This window comes from Sorghum bicolor, chromosome 2, assembly GCF_000003195.3.
Source record: "Sorghum bicolor cultivar BTx623 chromosome 2, Sorghum_bicolor_NCBIv3, whole genome shotgun sequence".
NCBI lineage: Eukaryota > Viridiplantae > Streptophyta > Magnoliopsida > Poales > Poaceae > Sorghum > Sorghum bicolor.
Window position 1 is genome coordinate 76479741 of NC_012871.2, and position 14566 is coordinate 76494306.

General features: G+C 42.4%; 1 protein-coding gene across 1 annotated transcript; it reads right to left on the reverse strand.

The window, feature by feature from the left end:
- On the reverse strand, positions 11488 to 12746 carry LOC8074446. Its single transcript, XM_002463343.2, has one exon. The coding sequence runs from the start codon at positions 12367 to 12369 to the stop codon at positions 11701 to 11703; it is 669 nt and encodes a 222-aa protein (XP_002463388.1). The 5' UTR covers positions 12370 to 12746; the 3' UTR covers positions 11488 to 11700.

The following is a 14566-nucleotide window of genomic DNA, read 5'->3' on the forward strand; positions in this document are numbered from 1 at the left end:
CACTTATATTTATTTTTTCGGTTGAAAGGAGAGTGAGGAAACCCCAAAACTAAGGTCTTTTTAGGTATTTTTTTATTTTAAGTATTGTAGCACTTCGTTTGTATTTGATAACTATTGTCTAATTATAGACTAACTAGATTTAAAAAATTTATTTCTAAAATTACAGATAAATTATACAATTAATTGTTTTTATTATCTATTAATATTCTATGTGCTGCAAGATTTGTTGACGAGTAACCTTTAAATTTTGGCAACTAAACCAGGGCCTTGTTTAGTTCCTTGCCGAAATGTTTTCGCGACACTGTAGCACTTTCGTTTGTTTGTGATAATTATTATCTAATCATAGACTAACTAGACTTAAAAGATTCATCTCGTAAATTTCGACCAAACTGTGCAATTAGTTTTTATTTTTGTTTATATTTAATATTCCATGTATGCGCTAAAGATACAATGTGACAGAAAATCTTGAAAAAAATTTAGATTTTGGATGGAAGTAAACAAGGCCCAGCTCTACACAATAGGAGGAGCACATGGGCGGATAGGATGATGCTGACTGAGGCTTCTTTTTTTCTAAGCCTTGATTAGTTGCACGTTTCAAAAACTTTCTATCTATCGTATATCAAATATTTAAACACATACATAAAATATTAAATAAAAATAAAAATTAATTATATAATTTATCTATAAATAACGAGATCAATCTTTTAAACCTAATTAATCTATAATTAAATATTATATACTAAATAAAACAAAAATATTATGGTAGTCAAATCCAACCACTTTTCGGAAGGAAGCCTGACTGCCTCGTGCTGGTGGACCCCGTGAATCCCAATGCACCCACCGTATCCAATTTCCTTGCATTCTTGTGCAGTCTGCTCCACATGTCTGACGGGAGGAGGAGAAGAGAATCGTGGCGGGATCGCCCTGCTATCACCACCAGCTGCCCCGGGAATCTTCGAGAAAAAAACTTCGTTTTGCATTGTTCATCAACTCTTAAAATAATATAAAGAGAAAAAAATCTCACCTCTAACAGTTTATCAAATTTCATTTTCAAAAATCTACTAACAAAACAAAGAGCACCGCTAAGCGAACGAGGAACACCACTAAACATAAGAAGAAAGACCGATGCTAAACACGGAGACAGTCATATTTGCACGTTAGCCAAGTTAGAAAAGATAAGAAATTAAGATGCCAAAATGCTGAAGAGGTTTCTTTCCTCATTTTTTTTTTAAAAAAAATTATAGATGGAAAGTAATTTGCTAAACTGTTGAAGATGCTTGTAGAGACAAATCTAATCTCTTTTATATCTACTGTAACGCACTACTATTGGATAGATTAAATTTATTTAACTTATTATTACTAGCATGCGTGCAGTGGCAAAAACAACCGCAGAAAGCGACGAGAGTTACCGTCGTTGGCAGCGGCAGCGGCGGGGCGTGAAGTCCGGCCGTCACCGCACGTCGCAATAAGCTTGAATTTATCCAACCAATATATCTATTATTCAACACTATTTTTTTTATAATAAATCAGTAAACAACATTTTTAATCGTAACTTTCTTTTGCCAAAAACGAACAGCAGCGGCTGGCAACCGCACACGGCCGGGATGTGTCCGCGTCCGTCCGTCGCTGTCCATGGATACGATTTAATTTGTACTAGTCCATCATTTTTCTTGAGAAATAAACAGGACCGGCGCCGAAAGAAAACAGAGAAACTGTACGTGATGCCTTGTTCACCGACCTGTGGGTCAAACAACGGCCACGCCACGCCACCGTACGTCGCTATCAGCAAGGACGAGGCCAATCATCATTCATGTGGAGTGGAGCACTCGTGCGCGATAGCCCCTGCGCTTCCTTAGCTGTGTGCGCGTGTGGGGGTGCGGAGGCCGGGGTCGTGTGGTGTGTGTTGCACCCCAACAAAAAAAAAAACACGGTAACGTCACTGGTACTCACCCGTCACCCCTCTGTTTTTTTTTTCATGTTTGGAGTATTAGCTGCTGATGTGTAGTGAGAAAAGAGAGAGCAAGATATTGACGTGTTAAGAAAAGTACGCAAACTAGTGCGAAATTACGCGTATATCAGCTTATAATGTCCGAAGAGTTTGCTTCCGCCAATACTCCTCCCTCAGTTTTTTTTCCATGTCATGTCTTAAGTCAGGCATTACTATCTTTAACCATCTGTTTTAAATATTCTTATAATTTCACAACATATGAATTATATATTATGCAAGTATACTTTCATATAGTGAATCTAAAAACATAAGTTTTATCTCATGAATCTATATAAATTTGTTGAAAACTAATGGTCAAAGATTAAAAAAAAGGTCTGATTTAGAACAAAATTAATACAACATATAAATAAAAACAGAGGGATTAAATAATAAAATGAAGGTACAAGGAAACCAAATCGAACTAGTTGGTTGGATTTCCTATAATGAAATGTAACCAACTGAATTTAACTTCTCAACTTAACATGTGTGCTCATATTGTTTTTAGAATTAATCTAGGATTTAATGGATTTTACTTTCAAGTGATATATATGATGTGTTTATCAATAGTGAAGCGCCTGTGGTGATTTTGTTAGTCTTAAGATGCATTAGCTTAATATATTTTCTATTGTTTTGTAGAGATATAAGAGCAACTTCAATACTTGGGTATTCTTATCGTGGAGGCTATTTTAGAACTCGTATAGTAGAAAAATAGGCTCTTAGATGTGTTATTTGGTTTTGTAAAATAGAAAGTTGGTTATCCCTTGATTTTTGATGGCCATATATAGCTAACCGCTAGCACTAGTTATCTAATAGCAAGACTGTTGTGGACCTTTTTTTAAAAAAGTTATCTATTTCATAACATAGTTAAACAATAGAATTTGACTACTAAATTTAGTCAAGCTCTTGGAGTTGCTCTTATGTGTGTATACGTGTCCGTTCAATTTAATTTGTTTTCCTAAAATGTTTTCATATATTAAGATGTGTGCGGGTATAATATATATATAATCAGTGTAAACAGGGGAATTGAGAAATAAAGAATACACCGGCAGACAAGGCAGGGCCTTCCAAGAATGGGTTGCCTTCGTCGTCACTTTATTAATTTGCGGCTATCGCCTAGATACATTGGTGGAGCTATAGTAAATATGAGGAGAATACGTTTGTCTTTTGAGTGTATAGGATTTTATTATATGGATATGAATATAGTGAAAATTCGATTATAATCATTATCTTTGAAATTTTTGTGAGTGTATACTGCATATGGAACGGCCTGGACGTCGACGGGCTGGTCGTGACCATTATTGACAAAGCACCTGCTAGATTGCTACGTGAACGACATAATATATAGTGATCATGTGACTGTCACTTTCTATATTTGTTTACCGTGCGCTATGTGCTGTGTATATAGATATCGTGGTCGTCGTTGATGCTTATCTTGTCATCGTCCATCGTGGCGTGTTCGCTTATTTATCAGCTTGGCTTATAAGCCAGGGTATAGTATTTTTTATAATAAATCAGTAACTAATATATTTTTTTTAGCAAAACAAACAGAAGGGCCTTTCGGCGCTAGCTCAGGATGCATGCATGCTCCATTGCAACGAGAAATAAAAAAACTTATGAGAGAATCGTTTGTGAAGGATCGCGCTAGACTACCTATTTACTAGGAGTTGTTAGCTATCTATTCTCTCTCCTTAATAGCCAATAAATTCTTACTAAAGTAACTATTTAGACACTGTTGACACGCTCTTAGAGCAAAGTCAATAATAAGCTAAGTGTTTGGCTATAAGTCAAATAATTAAAGCCAAGTTATACAATAATTTGTCTCATATTTGTCTCTAAAATATCTTTTTTTTTTCTATTTTTTTCCACAACACTTGCTATTTGGGTCCACCACTACCTATGTATCCATGCCCAGTTTGGTGCTTACATGAGAGCTAAGCTATCATCTTTCTTCACTATTGTCTCCTCCACATCAGCGTTAGCATTTGTGCCCTAATTGGTGTTTGTTATGTTTGGAGAGTTTCCTTCGCCACTACCGGATGGAGGGGGTTCACTGTGTGCCTGGCGCACACGGCAAAGCCGAAGAACACACGACAAACCCTCCCACGGTAAATCTTATCTTTACTCATGGCCAAATTGTGGGCACACGACGAGCTTTGCCGTGAGTCAATCTTGACACACGGCACAAAAAAAGGTGACGGACGGCTTGACGACAAGATTTGCAATGTGTCACCATGCAGGCACACGACAAAGTCTCATTGTTTGTCGTGTGCCAGGGTTGGGAGTTGGCGTTAGCGTGGGGTTAGCTTTTGTCGTGTGCCCTGTTTTTGTCGTATGTTGCTCACGGCAAAGGATTGAGTTCGCCGTGTGTCTGGTGTCGTGTGCAACACACGACAAAGGCCAGATATACCGTGTGCTTGGTGTTTGCTGTGTGCGTGAGCTGGGCAAAGTATTTCTTATAATGAATCGTTTTATCTCATGGATTTATATAAATTTGTTGAAACTAATTGTAAAAGATTGGAATGTCTGACTTACAGGACAAAGCTAATGCAACATATAAAAACACAGAGAGCCAGGATTTAAAAAAAATGAAGGCACAAGTGAACAAATTCAGCTCAATTGGTTAATTAGTTTTCTTCTAGTATAATTTAACAACTAGATTTAAGTTCTCAACTTGAAATTTATGTTTGTATTTTCCTAGATTTAATATATGATTTATATTTTCTAGATTAAATCTAGGAGATTTAACAGCCGTTACCTTTCAGTAATATGATGTGTCTATCAATAGTCAAGCGCATGTGGTGATTTCTTTAGCGTCAAGATGTGTCACCTTAATATGTTTTCCGGTGGTTCTCATAGAGATGTAGTGTGTGTTTATCCGCATAATATATATTAACTGATTTTGCGACCAAAAGGAGCAAACTATACCGTGCGTTCAAAAGTTGGGCAGTTCCGAGGGCCTTGTTTACTTTCAAAAAAAATTTCAAAATAAAAAATAGTAGCATTTTCGTTTGTATTTGATAAATATTGTCCAATTATGGACTGACTAGGCTCAAAAGATTCGTCTCGTCAATTACGACCAAACTGTGTAATTAGTTTTTATTTTCATCTATATTTAGTACTTCATACATACGTCTAAATATTCTATGTAAGAAAGAATCTAAAAAATTTTGTAAAATTTTTCGATAAGGCAGGGTCGTGTGCGTGTGGCCGTCAAGGCAGGGTCGTCTTCCAAGAATCGGTTGCCTTCATGGCTTCATCGTCGATTTTAATTTGCGGCTCATCACCTGGACGTCGACGCTGGTCGTACGTGACAATTTGACAAAGCTAGCGCTGCTAGATTGCTAAGTGAACAGCGTAATAATATACCTGTGTGACTGTCACTTTTTTTATAATATTTGTTTAGCGCGCGCTATATATAGATAATTCTGATCGTACGTTGATGCTTATCTTGTCTATCGTCCATCGTGGCGTGAGGACAACGCGCACTAGTAGCTAAGCTAGGTACCGCGCGGTGCACATGGTCACGTGCCGTAACAAGAGCATGCATGTCGCTTTCGGGGGCCTTTCGGCGCTGGATGCTCCATTCCATTGCAACGAAAGACCCGGAACGCCGCAGGATCGATTCCAGGCCGGGGTCCCCGACTGACCGACGTATACCCACCGGTGCATGCGATCTGCCCACTCCATCCTAAATTATAAATAATATTTTAAATTTAACTAAAATATATAAAAATAGATACATTATAAAATATAGTTAATAAAAAAAATACAAAGTTAATATTATAAATTTTATTATCTTATCGTATAAATTTTGGTCCGGTTTAGTTTCTAAAAAATTTTACAAAAAAATATAGATAAAAATAATAAATAATTATATAGTTTATCTGTAATTTACGAGGTAAATCTTTTAAGTCTAGTTAGTTTATAATTGAGCAATATTTGTCCAATACAAACAAAAATACTATAGTTTACATTTTTTTAAAAAAAAATGAAACTAAAACGAAACCTTGGTTAAACTTTAGTTATTTTTGTTCTCTATAAGATTCTTGAAATAACATATAGGTGTGACATGTCCATGCTCCGGCAGAGGTTCTGCACATGCATATGCATGTGTGGTGTGGGGGAAGAAAGCGGAGGTCGGTTTCGTCGCTGTTTGTTCATATGCACGTCCCCGTCTGCCATTTTGCCATTGCCATGCCTTCTCCTTGTTTCCATGCAAGGCATGCAAGCGATTATTATAATTCCTCCTCCGATTATATATATTCCAACTAGTATGATCGATAGGCAGGCAGCGTATGTACGTGTTTAGGCCTTGTTTAGTTTTAAAAAAATTAAAACAAAATTTAAATGTGATGGTGTGATTGTTCGGTTGAGTTTATTTGTCGAATTTATCAGTTATTCATTGTGTTTTTTACTCATAATAAATCAGAGAGTATACTTTCAATCATGTCAAGCCAGCAGAAACGGTGTGAGAGTACGTGGCGCAGCAGCCAGCCAGTGCAGGCACAACGACAGCTTTCGACGCGGATAAATTTTTTAAATCTAGTTAGTCTATAATTAAATAATACTTGTCAAATATAAATAAATTTGCTATGATATCTATTTTGTAAAAAAAATAGAACTACACAAAGACAAAGCCTTAATTTGGAGACAAACATGAAGTTCGTGGCGTCGTCGTCGTTATTCATTAATCAGTTGTACGCACGCGCACGCATTTAAAGGAATTCATCGATCAGCTTCCCTGCCAATCATTTGCTACTTGCACATCTGCTACTCTACCTGCCTACTACTACCTCTCTCTCCATGTCCACCGTGGTGGATTGGTGTGGCGATCGTGTTCGTGTAGTCGATCAACGGCATGCATGCAGGATTGCTCATCAGCTCAGGCTTCTGCAGACTCCAGGTCCAAAAGTCTGCACTTGCCGTGTCTCAAGCCTCAAGACGGCACACGGCAGCCATAGCCCCAACCAATCTGCACCTTTATTCAAGTCATAGCCCAGTTTCTCGAAGCGCTCTCCTCGCTCGCTTCCAGAAGCTGCAACGCCGCCGCCGGCGGCGGCGGTTGGCGTGCGCCAAACTTTGGCATCGTTTAGTTCGCAAAAATTTTTAAGATATCCTGTCACATCGAATCTTTAGTCGTATGCATGAAGCATTCAATATAGATGAAAAATAAAAACTAATTACACAGTTTACCTGTAATTTGTGAGATAAATCTTTTGAGCCTAGTTACTTCTTGTTTGGACAATGTTTGTCAAATAAAAACGAAAGTGCTACGGTAGCCAAAAACGAAATTTTTTATGTCTAAGGATATTTTTGTAGGCGCGCGCCAAACCTTGTTTAGTTCGAAAAGTTTTTAGATTTTAATAGCACTTTTATTTATATTTAATAATTATTATCTAACTATAAACTAAATAGGTTTAAAAGATTCGTCTTATAAATTACAAACAAACTATATAATTAGTTTTTATTTGTATTAATATTTAGGTCTTGTTTAGTTCACAAAATTTTTAGTTTTTGGGTACTGTAGCATTTCGTTTTTATTTGACAAATATTGTCCAATCATAGAGTAACTAGGCTCAAAAGATTCATCTCACAAATTACAGGTAACTGTGTAGTTAGTTTTTATTTTTGTCTATATTTAATGCTCCATGCATGCGGCCAAAGATTCGATGTGACGGGAAATCTTGAAAATTTTTCCGAACTAAACAAGGCCTTAATGTTCTATACATGTGCCATAAGATTTGATGTGATAGGAAATTTTAAATTTTTTAAAATTTTAGGTAAACTAAACAAGGCCTAGTTGTATACTCCTCTGTCCCAAAAACAACGTCGTTTATGACTTTTCGATATCTTATTTGACCATTTATTTTATTCATTTTTTTATCTAAATATCGTCTATTTTATTATGACTTATTTTATCATTAAGTATACTTTGATAATTATTTATTTATTTTATAATTTGTATAAAATATTTGAATTAGATAAATGATCAACCACAATGTCTAAAATTAAAAAACATTACTTTTTTAGATAGAGGGAGTACTGTGGTAGTATATAGGACCAACTCGATTTGACCAATATGCCTGTATGCCTGAAGTGTGATGACGTCGTCTCGATCTGGTACCCTAACCTACCCAACCACCCAACCGATGATCTCCGCTCTCCATATGCATGGCTTCCATCCGTCTGCCGAGGTCACGTCCCATGTCCATTTTGTCAATTCATTTTATCAGTCAGTAGTGTTTTTTCATAATAAATTAGTTAATAATAATTTCAGCCATGATTTTTTAGAGCAACGAACCATATCGGATCCAACAAGGCACCCTCACAGTGCTTTATCTACCCAGAAAACGGACTCCAACGTATGATCTAAACATATACTAGCTCAAACGAAAGGCAAAAAAGTATTGCATCTCTGCACGCTAGGCAAATCTTCGGTGGAGCGGCCAGAGCCGAGGTGCATACCAGCTCAAACGAAAGGCAAAAAAATACTATTGAATCTCTCCACGCTAGGCAAATTTTCAGTGGAGCGGCCGGAGCCAAGGTCCTCTCTCTCTCTCCCTCCTCATCTCGCCTCCCACCCGGCCTTACTGCCCGCGCTACGCCCGCCTGTGAGCCGGCGAGGCGCCGCCCTCCTGTAACCTAGCGGCTGCATCGCAACCACCCGCGGCCATGTAGCTGTGCCGCTACCCTACCGTGGCCTCCCGCCCACTCCTCACCCGCCCATGTGTGCGCTAGTGAGCCGCCTCCCGCTCGTGCCGCTCCCGCGCATCGGAGAACTGCCTCCCGCCCATGCCGCTTCTGCGTGCCGATGGAGCCGGTGGAGCCACTGAGGTGGATCCACCGACGAGCTCTCCTTTTGGTTGGGTTCGCTGTTGGGTTGGCTATTAGAGAAGTCAAGTTTTGGATATGCTACTTTTTTTTTTACTATGCATGACCCAAATCAGAATCAGAGAAAAATGTTATTATAGAACTCTCAAACATGTGACTTTGTTAAAATAAGAATTCTAAAGTTGGCATCGCTAAAACGGTATTCGAAATGTTTGCACTTTGTTTTCTATGACATTTGGTGTATTAAATTTCTTTTCTCATTTAAATATATTTATTTTTCTTCTATTTTGACTCTTTAATCCTTTTGTCATATGGACGTCGATTACATACGAGAATTTCATCGGTCATCTAGACTAGATGGAAAGTCAAATCATAAATGAGAATGGACAAAAGCACTAGCAGCAGTCTTCTACCAAACATGGTGTTTAGATACTTTTCAGATTAGGGGTGGGTGTTTGGTTTTACGAGTTGAAATTTACTGCTCGTCACATCGAATGTTTGGATACATACATGGAGTACTAAGTGTAGACTATTTACGAAACTAAAAATATAGCTAGAGAGTAATTTGCGAGACGTTTTGAGCTTAATTAGTCTATGATTGGATACTAATTGTCAAATAAAACAAAAATACTACAGTACATGTTAAACTTTAACAACCCCAACCGAGGCTCCGCTAGTGTTCCCTATTTGTTTTTCAAACTAATATCATGTTTTTTTAAACAAAGCTAACATCATGTTTACAGGGACTATCCAACAGGTCTCCTACTTAATTTTTAACGACCTAAATTTATAGGTTTTTTCAAATCTCTTTTCCACTGCCCATTTCTGTTGGACTAGGCTATTTTTTTGTTCGGTGGTTTTCCACCCGTGCATCGCCGCAGCTCCTTCCCAGCGTCAGGGCCGTACCTACGATTTAAAAGACCTAGAATGAAACTCGTGATGTGGCCCTAATTATAATGCAGATTCTAGACTAATATGCTTTTTAAGGTACAAGTGTACAACTGTACACAATTGGGAATGGGGATGAAATTTGTGTGCGTAGTGAGCTGCAGATGGTGATATGTTGGTGTAGGCTTTTGGCGCTGGCGGATGACAGCTGCTTCTTGGTGATGTTTGTGTGATCGCCGCGAGCCCACGATGCCGTGCCGATTTTGCCACGTCTAGGTCTAGCACCAGTAGTAGCGCGGCGATGACCCAGATTGTGGCAAACGCTTCGCTACCGACTTCCAGTCCTATGTGAGAGAAGGGCTGATGGGCCATTTTATTTCTACTTTGTGATATATGTACTAAATTTGGAGGCTCGAAGAATTTGGAGGCACAGAACAGATGCACACTTTGCACCTGCTGATATACAGGGCCGCCAGCGTTGGCCTTCCTCGGCGCGATGCCATTGTGAGATGGCTGTGTTCGTCAATGGCGACGAGGATAGGAAAGAGGACGTCATAAGAGTTCCACATATCTTCTATATTGGAATGAATTTGAGGATTCTGATTTATGTAGTCAGACAACAATAATGCTATGAAAAATCTCCATTGAGAATGGCCTCACGTTAGATAAGCACTCGCACTGCCATAGTACAATTTGTTAATATCTGGATGCAGTTGCAACAATTGTACAATTGCACAAAAATGGCAGACGATGGCATAGTAAAAAAAAAGTGAATTCTACTTATTAAGGAAGCCAATGGTACAAATTGTATTAATGTGGTTTGAGTTTAAAAGTTTTCAATGAAAAATACAATAACTTAGGAGGTTTGGTCCCCTTGTCCCCTCTACCACTAGTGACAGACACCATGTAATTTTATGAGGTTTACAGAGCTACAAGTACAGTGCTTGTAGAGTTAAATGCATGAACAGCTTCTGAACTTGTCAAAGGATGCCATTTATTATGTCCACAAACTTCAAAAATGCATTTCTAGGTCCTTAAACTTGTTAAGTGGTGCACCATAATAGTTGGTTTGGTCCAAAAATAGACTTACAGTGCACCATTTTACAAGTTTGGGGGTGTGCTGTGCACCCTTCAACAAGCTTAGGGACCCAAAAATATATTTTCAAAGTTTGTTACAGAGCGCTAATCTATTTAACTCGTGCATATATATATCCAAGGGGTAGTTTAAAGGTTTTTTTCTGAGACAACAATTGGGATCAATCCCTACTGCAAGGCAACAGTGGAGAAAAAGTGATTGCATCCCCGTGGAGAAGACTACAGTAGTGATGGATTGATCCCAACAGCTTCATGAGGTTCTGCTCGATCTACAGCTTACAGGGATTGCACATTCTAGGGTAGTAGTGGTTAATTGCCGATACCTGCCTGCCTAGGGCACCGCAACGATGAAAGTGGTTTGGGATAAGCGGATAATGCCACTCCAACTTTTCCACCGGATAACAAAGGTTACCTTAGAGTGACAAATCAGACACAGACAGCAACAAAAATATCAACTAGTGGACTACTACTAGCATGTCATGTCTAGTAGTGTATACATATATCCATTCGCATCGGTCCAGGTTTTGCTAGGTTGGAGACGACGCTATCATTTCATAGATTAGGTTCTCGGATTTATATATAGATACAATCGATGCAGCCGGCGGCTGTCATATTCTTGGGTAAAGCCTTGCACGAAGTGCTGCTTTTCTGTCAGTTTTAAATCTGCACAAGTGAGGCTACAAAAATTCACACAGCAACGCCGTTTTCTCACTTGAAAAGTGTCTCAAAAACAAGAAGAAAACCAACCAAATTTGCTACCGGAAGAAACATGCATGACGCATACAATAGGAAAACAACTACAGTACTCTACACGGCAGCTCAAACAGTAGCTTGGTGTATCATTCATGGGCTGATGGCAGAAAGGCCTGTGGACGATTAGTTGGTTGCCCATGTCGGACTCAGACGCTGAGGTCCTCTGAGTCTGACTGGGAAGACCACACGTCGTCGGCGTCCTGGGCCGAGGAGAAGAGGTCCATGCAGAGCTCGCCGTAGAAACGGCCCACGAGGCGCACGAACGCCGGGCACCTGAGCTGCTCCCAGCAGCACAGCAGCTCCTCCACGTCCGTCAGGTCCATCACCTTCCGCTCCTCCACCAGCATCTCCACCAGGTGCCTCTCGAAGCTCCTGCACGCCGCCTCCACGTCGCCGCAGCCGTGACTGACGACGATGGCTTTCGCCTCGTCACCTGCCGCCACGGCCGCCGTCAGCTGCAGCTGCGGCTGCGGCGGCGGCGCGCGCGTGGCCTCGCCCTCGCCGCCGAGCCGGGCCTGCAGCGCCAGCACCCGATCGGCCGTCGTCGACCTCGGAGCGCGCGCCCCGCTGCTACTGACGGTGACGTCGGGGGAGAAGTCCGTCGGCGGGCGGGCGTCGGCCTCGGAGCGCATGGACATGAGCGGCCAGAACACCGCGCGGACGGAGCTGAAGCTCCCGGGCCGGCGAGGCCGCCTGCGGGTGCCGCTCACCAACATCTTGCCGAGCGCGCGGCGGAGCTGCTGCGCGGGGCGCCGGCTCTTGAAGAACGCACCATGGCCGTTGCATGGCTTGCACTCTACGCAGCACAACGGCATTGCAATTGATCGATGGATGGAACGCAATGATTTCAGCTGGTGTGTGATCGGGAGGCCGGAGTGCAGTGGTTGTTGCACGATGATTATATATGATGGTGAATTGATGCCGAGAGCCGAGTGCCCATGGTGGATGCATGGGTGGAGGTGGCGTTCACGTCGGTTGGCAGAGTGGTGGGGGGACACGAAGACGATGGAAGGTACAGGGTGGACAGGGGAGCTTGTAATTGCTAGCTATGGATGAGATGGATTTTTTCCATTTCATTTTCTTTTATCTTTGTCCTGCTTGCATTGCAACTCTGTCGATACATTGGCATGACAGGATGTTCAGCATTGGCATGACAGAACGAATTCAGACATATTGTAATTCAGTGACACAGCTGCTTGATCACACGATGGCCTAAAAACAGATCGCCCAGGACTGGTATTTGATCCATCCAGCTGAATCCATTATGGAGATTTGACAAACGCCGTTGGAGTTTTAAACGGATCGTGAGCAATAATTGAGTAGAATAAGACGACGGCGTCGTCAATTAAATTAACAAATGGCAGCCCCGCTTGCAGATTTGCAGGAGGAAGAGGCCTCCATGTTGCACCAAAGCTGCTGGCTGTCTGTTCCATAATTCAGTAGGGTAGGACGTGAAGGTTTAGATTCGCTACACCTGTCAAGTGTCAAAACATGTACTCCTACTACACAGTACATCCGTGGCCACCATCAAATCATGTTTTTAGAAAAATGCAAATATGTAATCTGTTCAGCCTTTTTCTTTTCTTTTCTTTTTTGATGAGGGGAATCTGTTCAATCTAATTAAGTGACCAAATCATGGCAAAAAACAAATCATGCAGCGGACCTTTCGGCAGCCCGGGGGCGGTTGGGTCCGTTCCTAATTCAGACGTTCACCGGCAGCATAGGCTTCAGGGCTCCATCGGAAGCGGCCCATGAAGCCCACCTATTGTGCTGTAAGTTCCAGCTCAGCCCCGTAATTAGTGGGCCTAAGGGGGGAAAAAAACTGGGTGTACAAGTAGCATAAGTGTTGACTGGTCAACTAGCTATTACTGCCCTCCCTCTGGATCAGTCGATGGGTGGTGTACAAGTAGCAGTGGCAGAGGCAAGAATTTCCTGATGTACTCGTGTCATGTGTAGTAGTAGTAGGATTGGAGGTGCGTAGTCGAAGTGGCCGAAACAGAGCAGCAAAAGCCCGTCCAACATCAGAGGCACGTAGCAGGTCGCTGGTGGTGCGTGGGGGTCGAATGCAATTGCAAGGAAAAGATTGAACGGTGAGCACCCAACTGGTGGTTCAGATGGGTTAGTCCGTTGTGCACGGTGCACGGACGACGAGCCGAGACAAAGCACCTTTTCGTTGGTAGCCCCGGCGCGGCGCTAACAGAATCCGCGCGCTCGTCCAAAGCTATGAGAGCTGCCGCTGCCTGCCTGGCTGGCCCGATCCATCCCGGCCAAAAGGCCGGCCGTTTCGCGCGCGGCCACCGACGGATCCGTCCGCAGTGGTCACGTACTCCTCCTACGTCCGTGCACGCGCCCGGCGGAGGCGTGATCGCGTCCGTCTCCACGAGTCCACGCCACGGCACGGCGGAATCATGCGTGCCGCGCGCCTTGGCGGCTCTCGCGTACGTACGTACACCCGCCGTCCAAGGATGGCGACCGAAACCGAGATGGCACTGGCAGTGGCAGTGGCAGTGGCAGGATGAAAGCCGCGCGCGCCCGCGGCCGTGGTCCGGCGCCGCGCTTTCCGGCCGGTCCAACCCGCCGCATCTGACGCCGCTCCGATCCATCCGCTCACGACTCGAGCGCCCGCGCACACGGTGCCGGCCGGTCCCGGAAATGATGCGGCCGGGGAGATCCATCGAGAGGACACGCGCGATCGACGCGTCGCTTCATCACCCGTCTCCTCTCCTCTCCTCTCCTCCCGGGAGGCGCGCTAGATCGGATCGCACATGTGGCCGGCCGGGCCGGCGTTGCGATGCACTCACGGCTGCATCCGACCGGCACAAGCACCCGATAGCAATAGCATGTTCGCTTGTTTTATAACAGTATTTTTTTTATAATAACTCTATAAACAAACACGCCACCGTAGCGTCCTGGATATGGTACTGTGTAGTGCTGGTACAACATGCATACAGTAGTGGGCTCCCTGTGCTCCTGGCTCCGGCCAACCGACCGCGAGAAGAGGCGTCTACAGTG

Excerpts from the sequence above, each read along its gene's own strand:
- LOC8074446 (XM_002463343.2), bottom strand. The coding sequence starts at position 12,369 with ATGCCGTTGTGCTGCGTAGAGTGCAAGCCATGCAACGGCCATGGTGCG.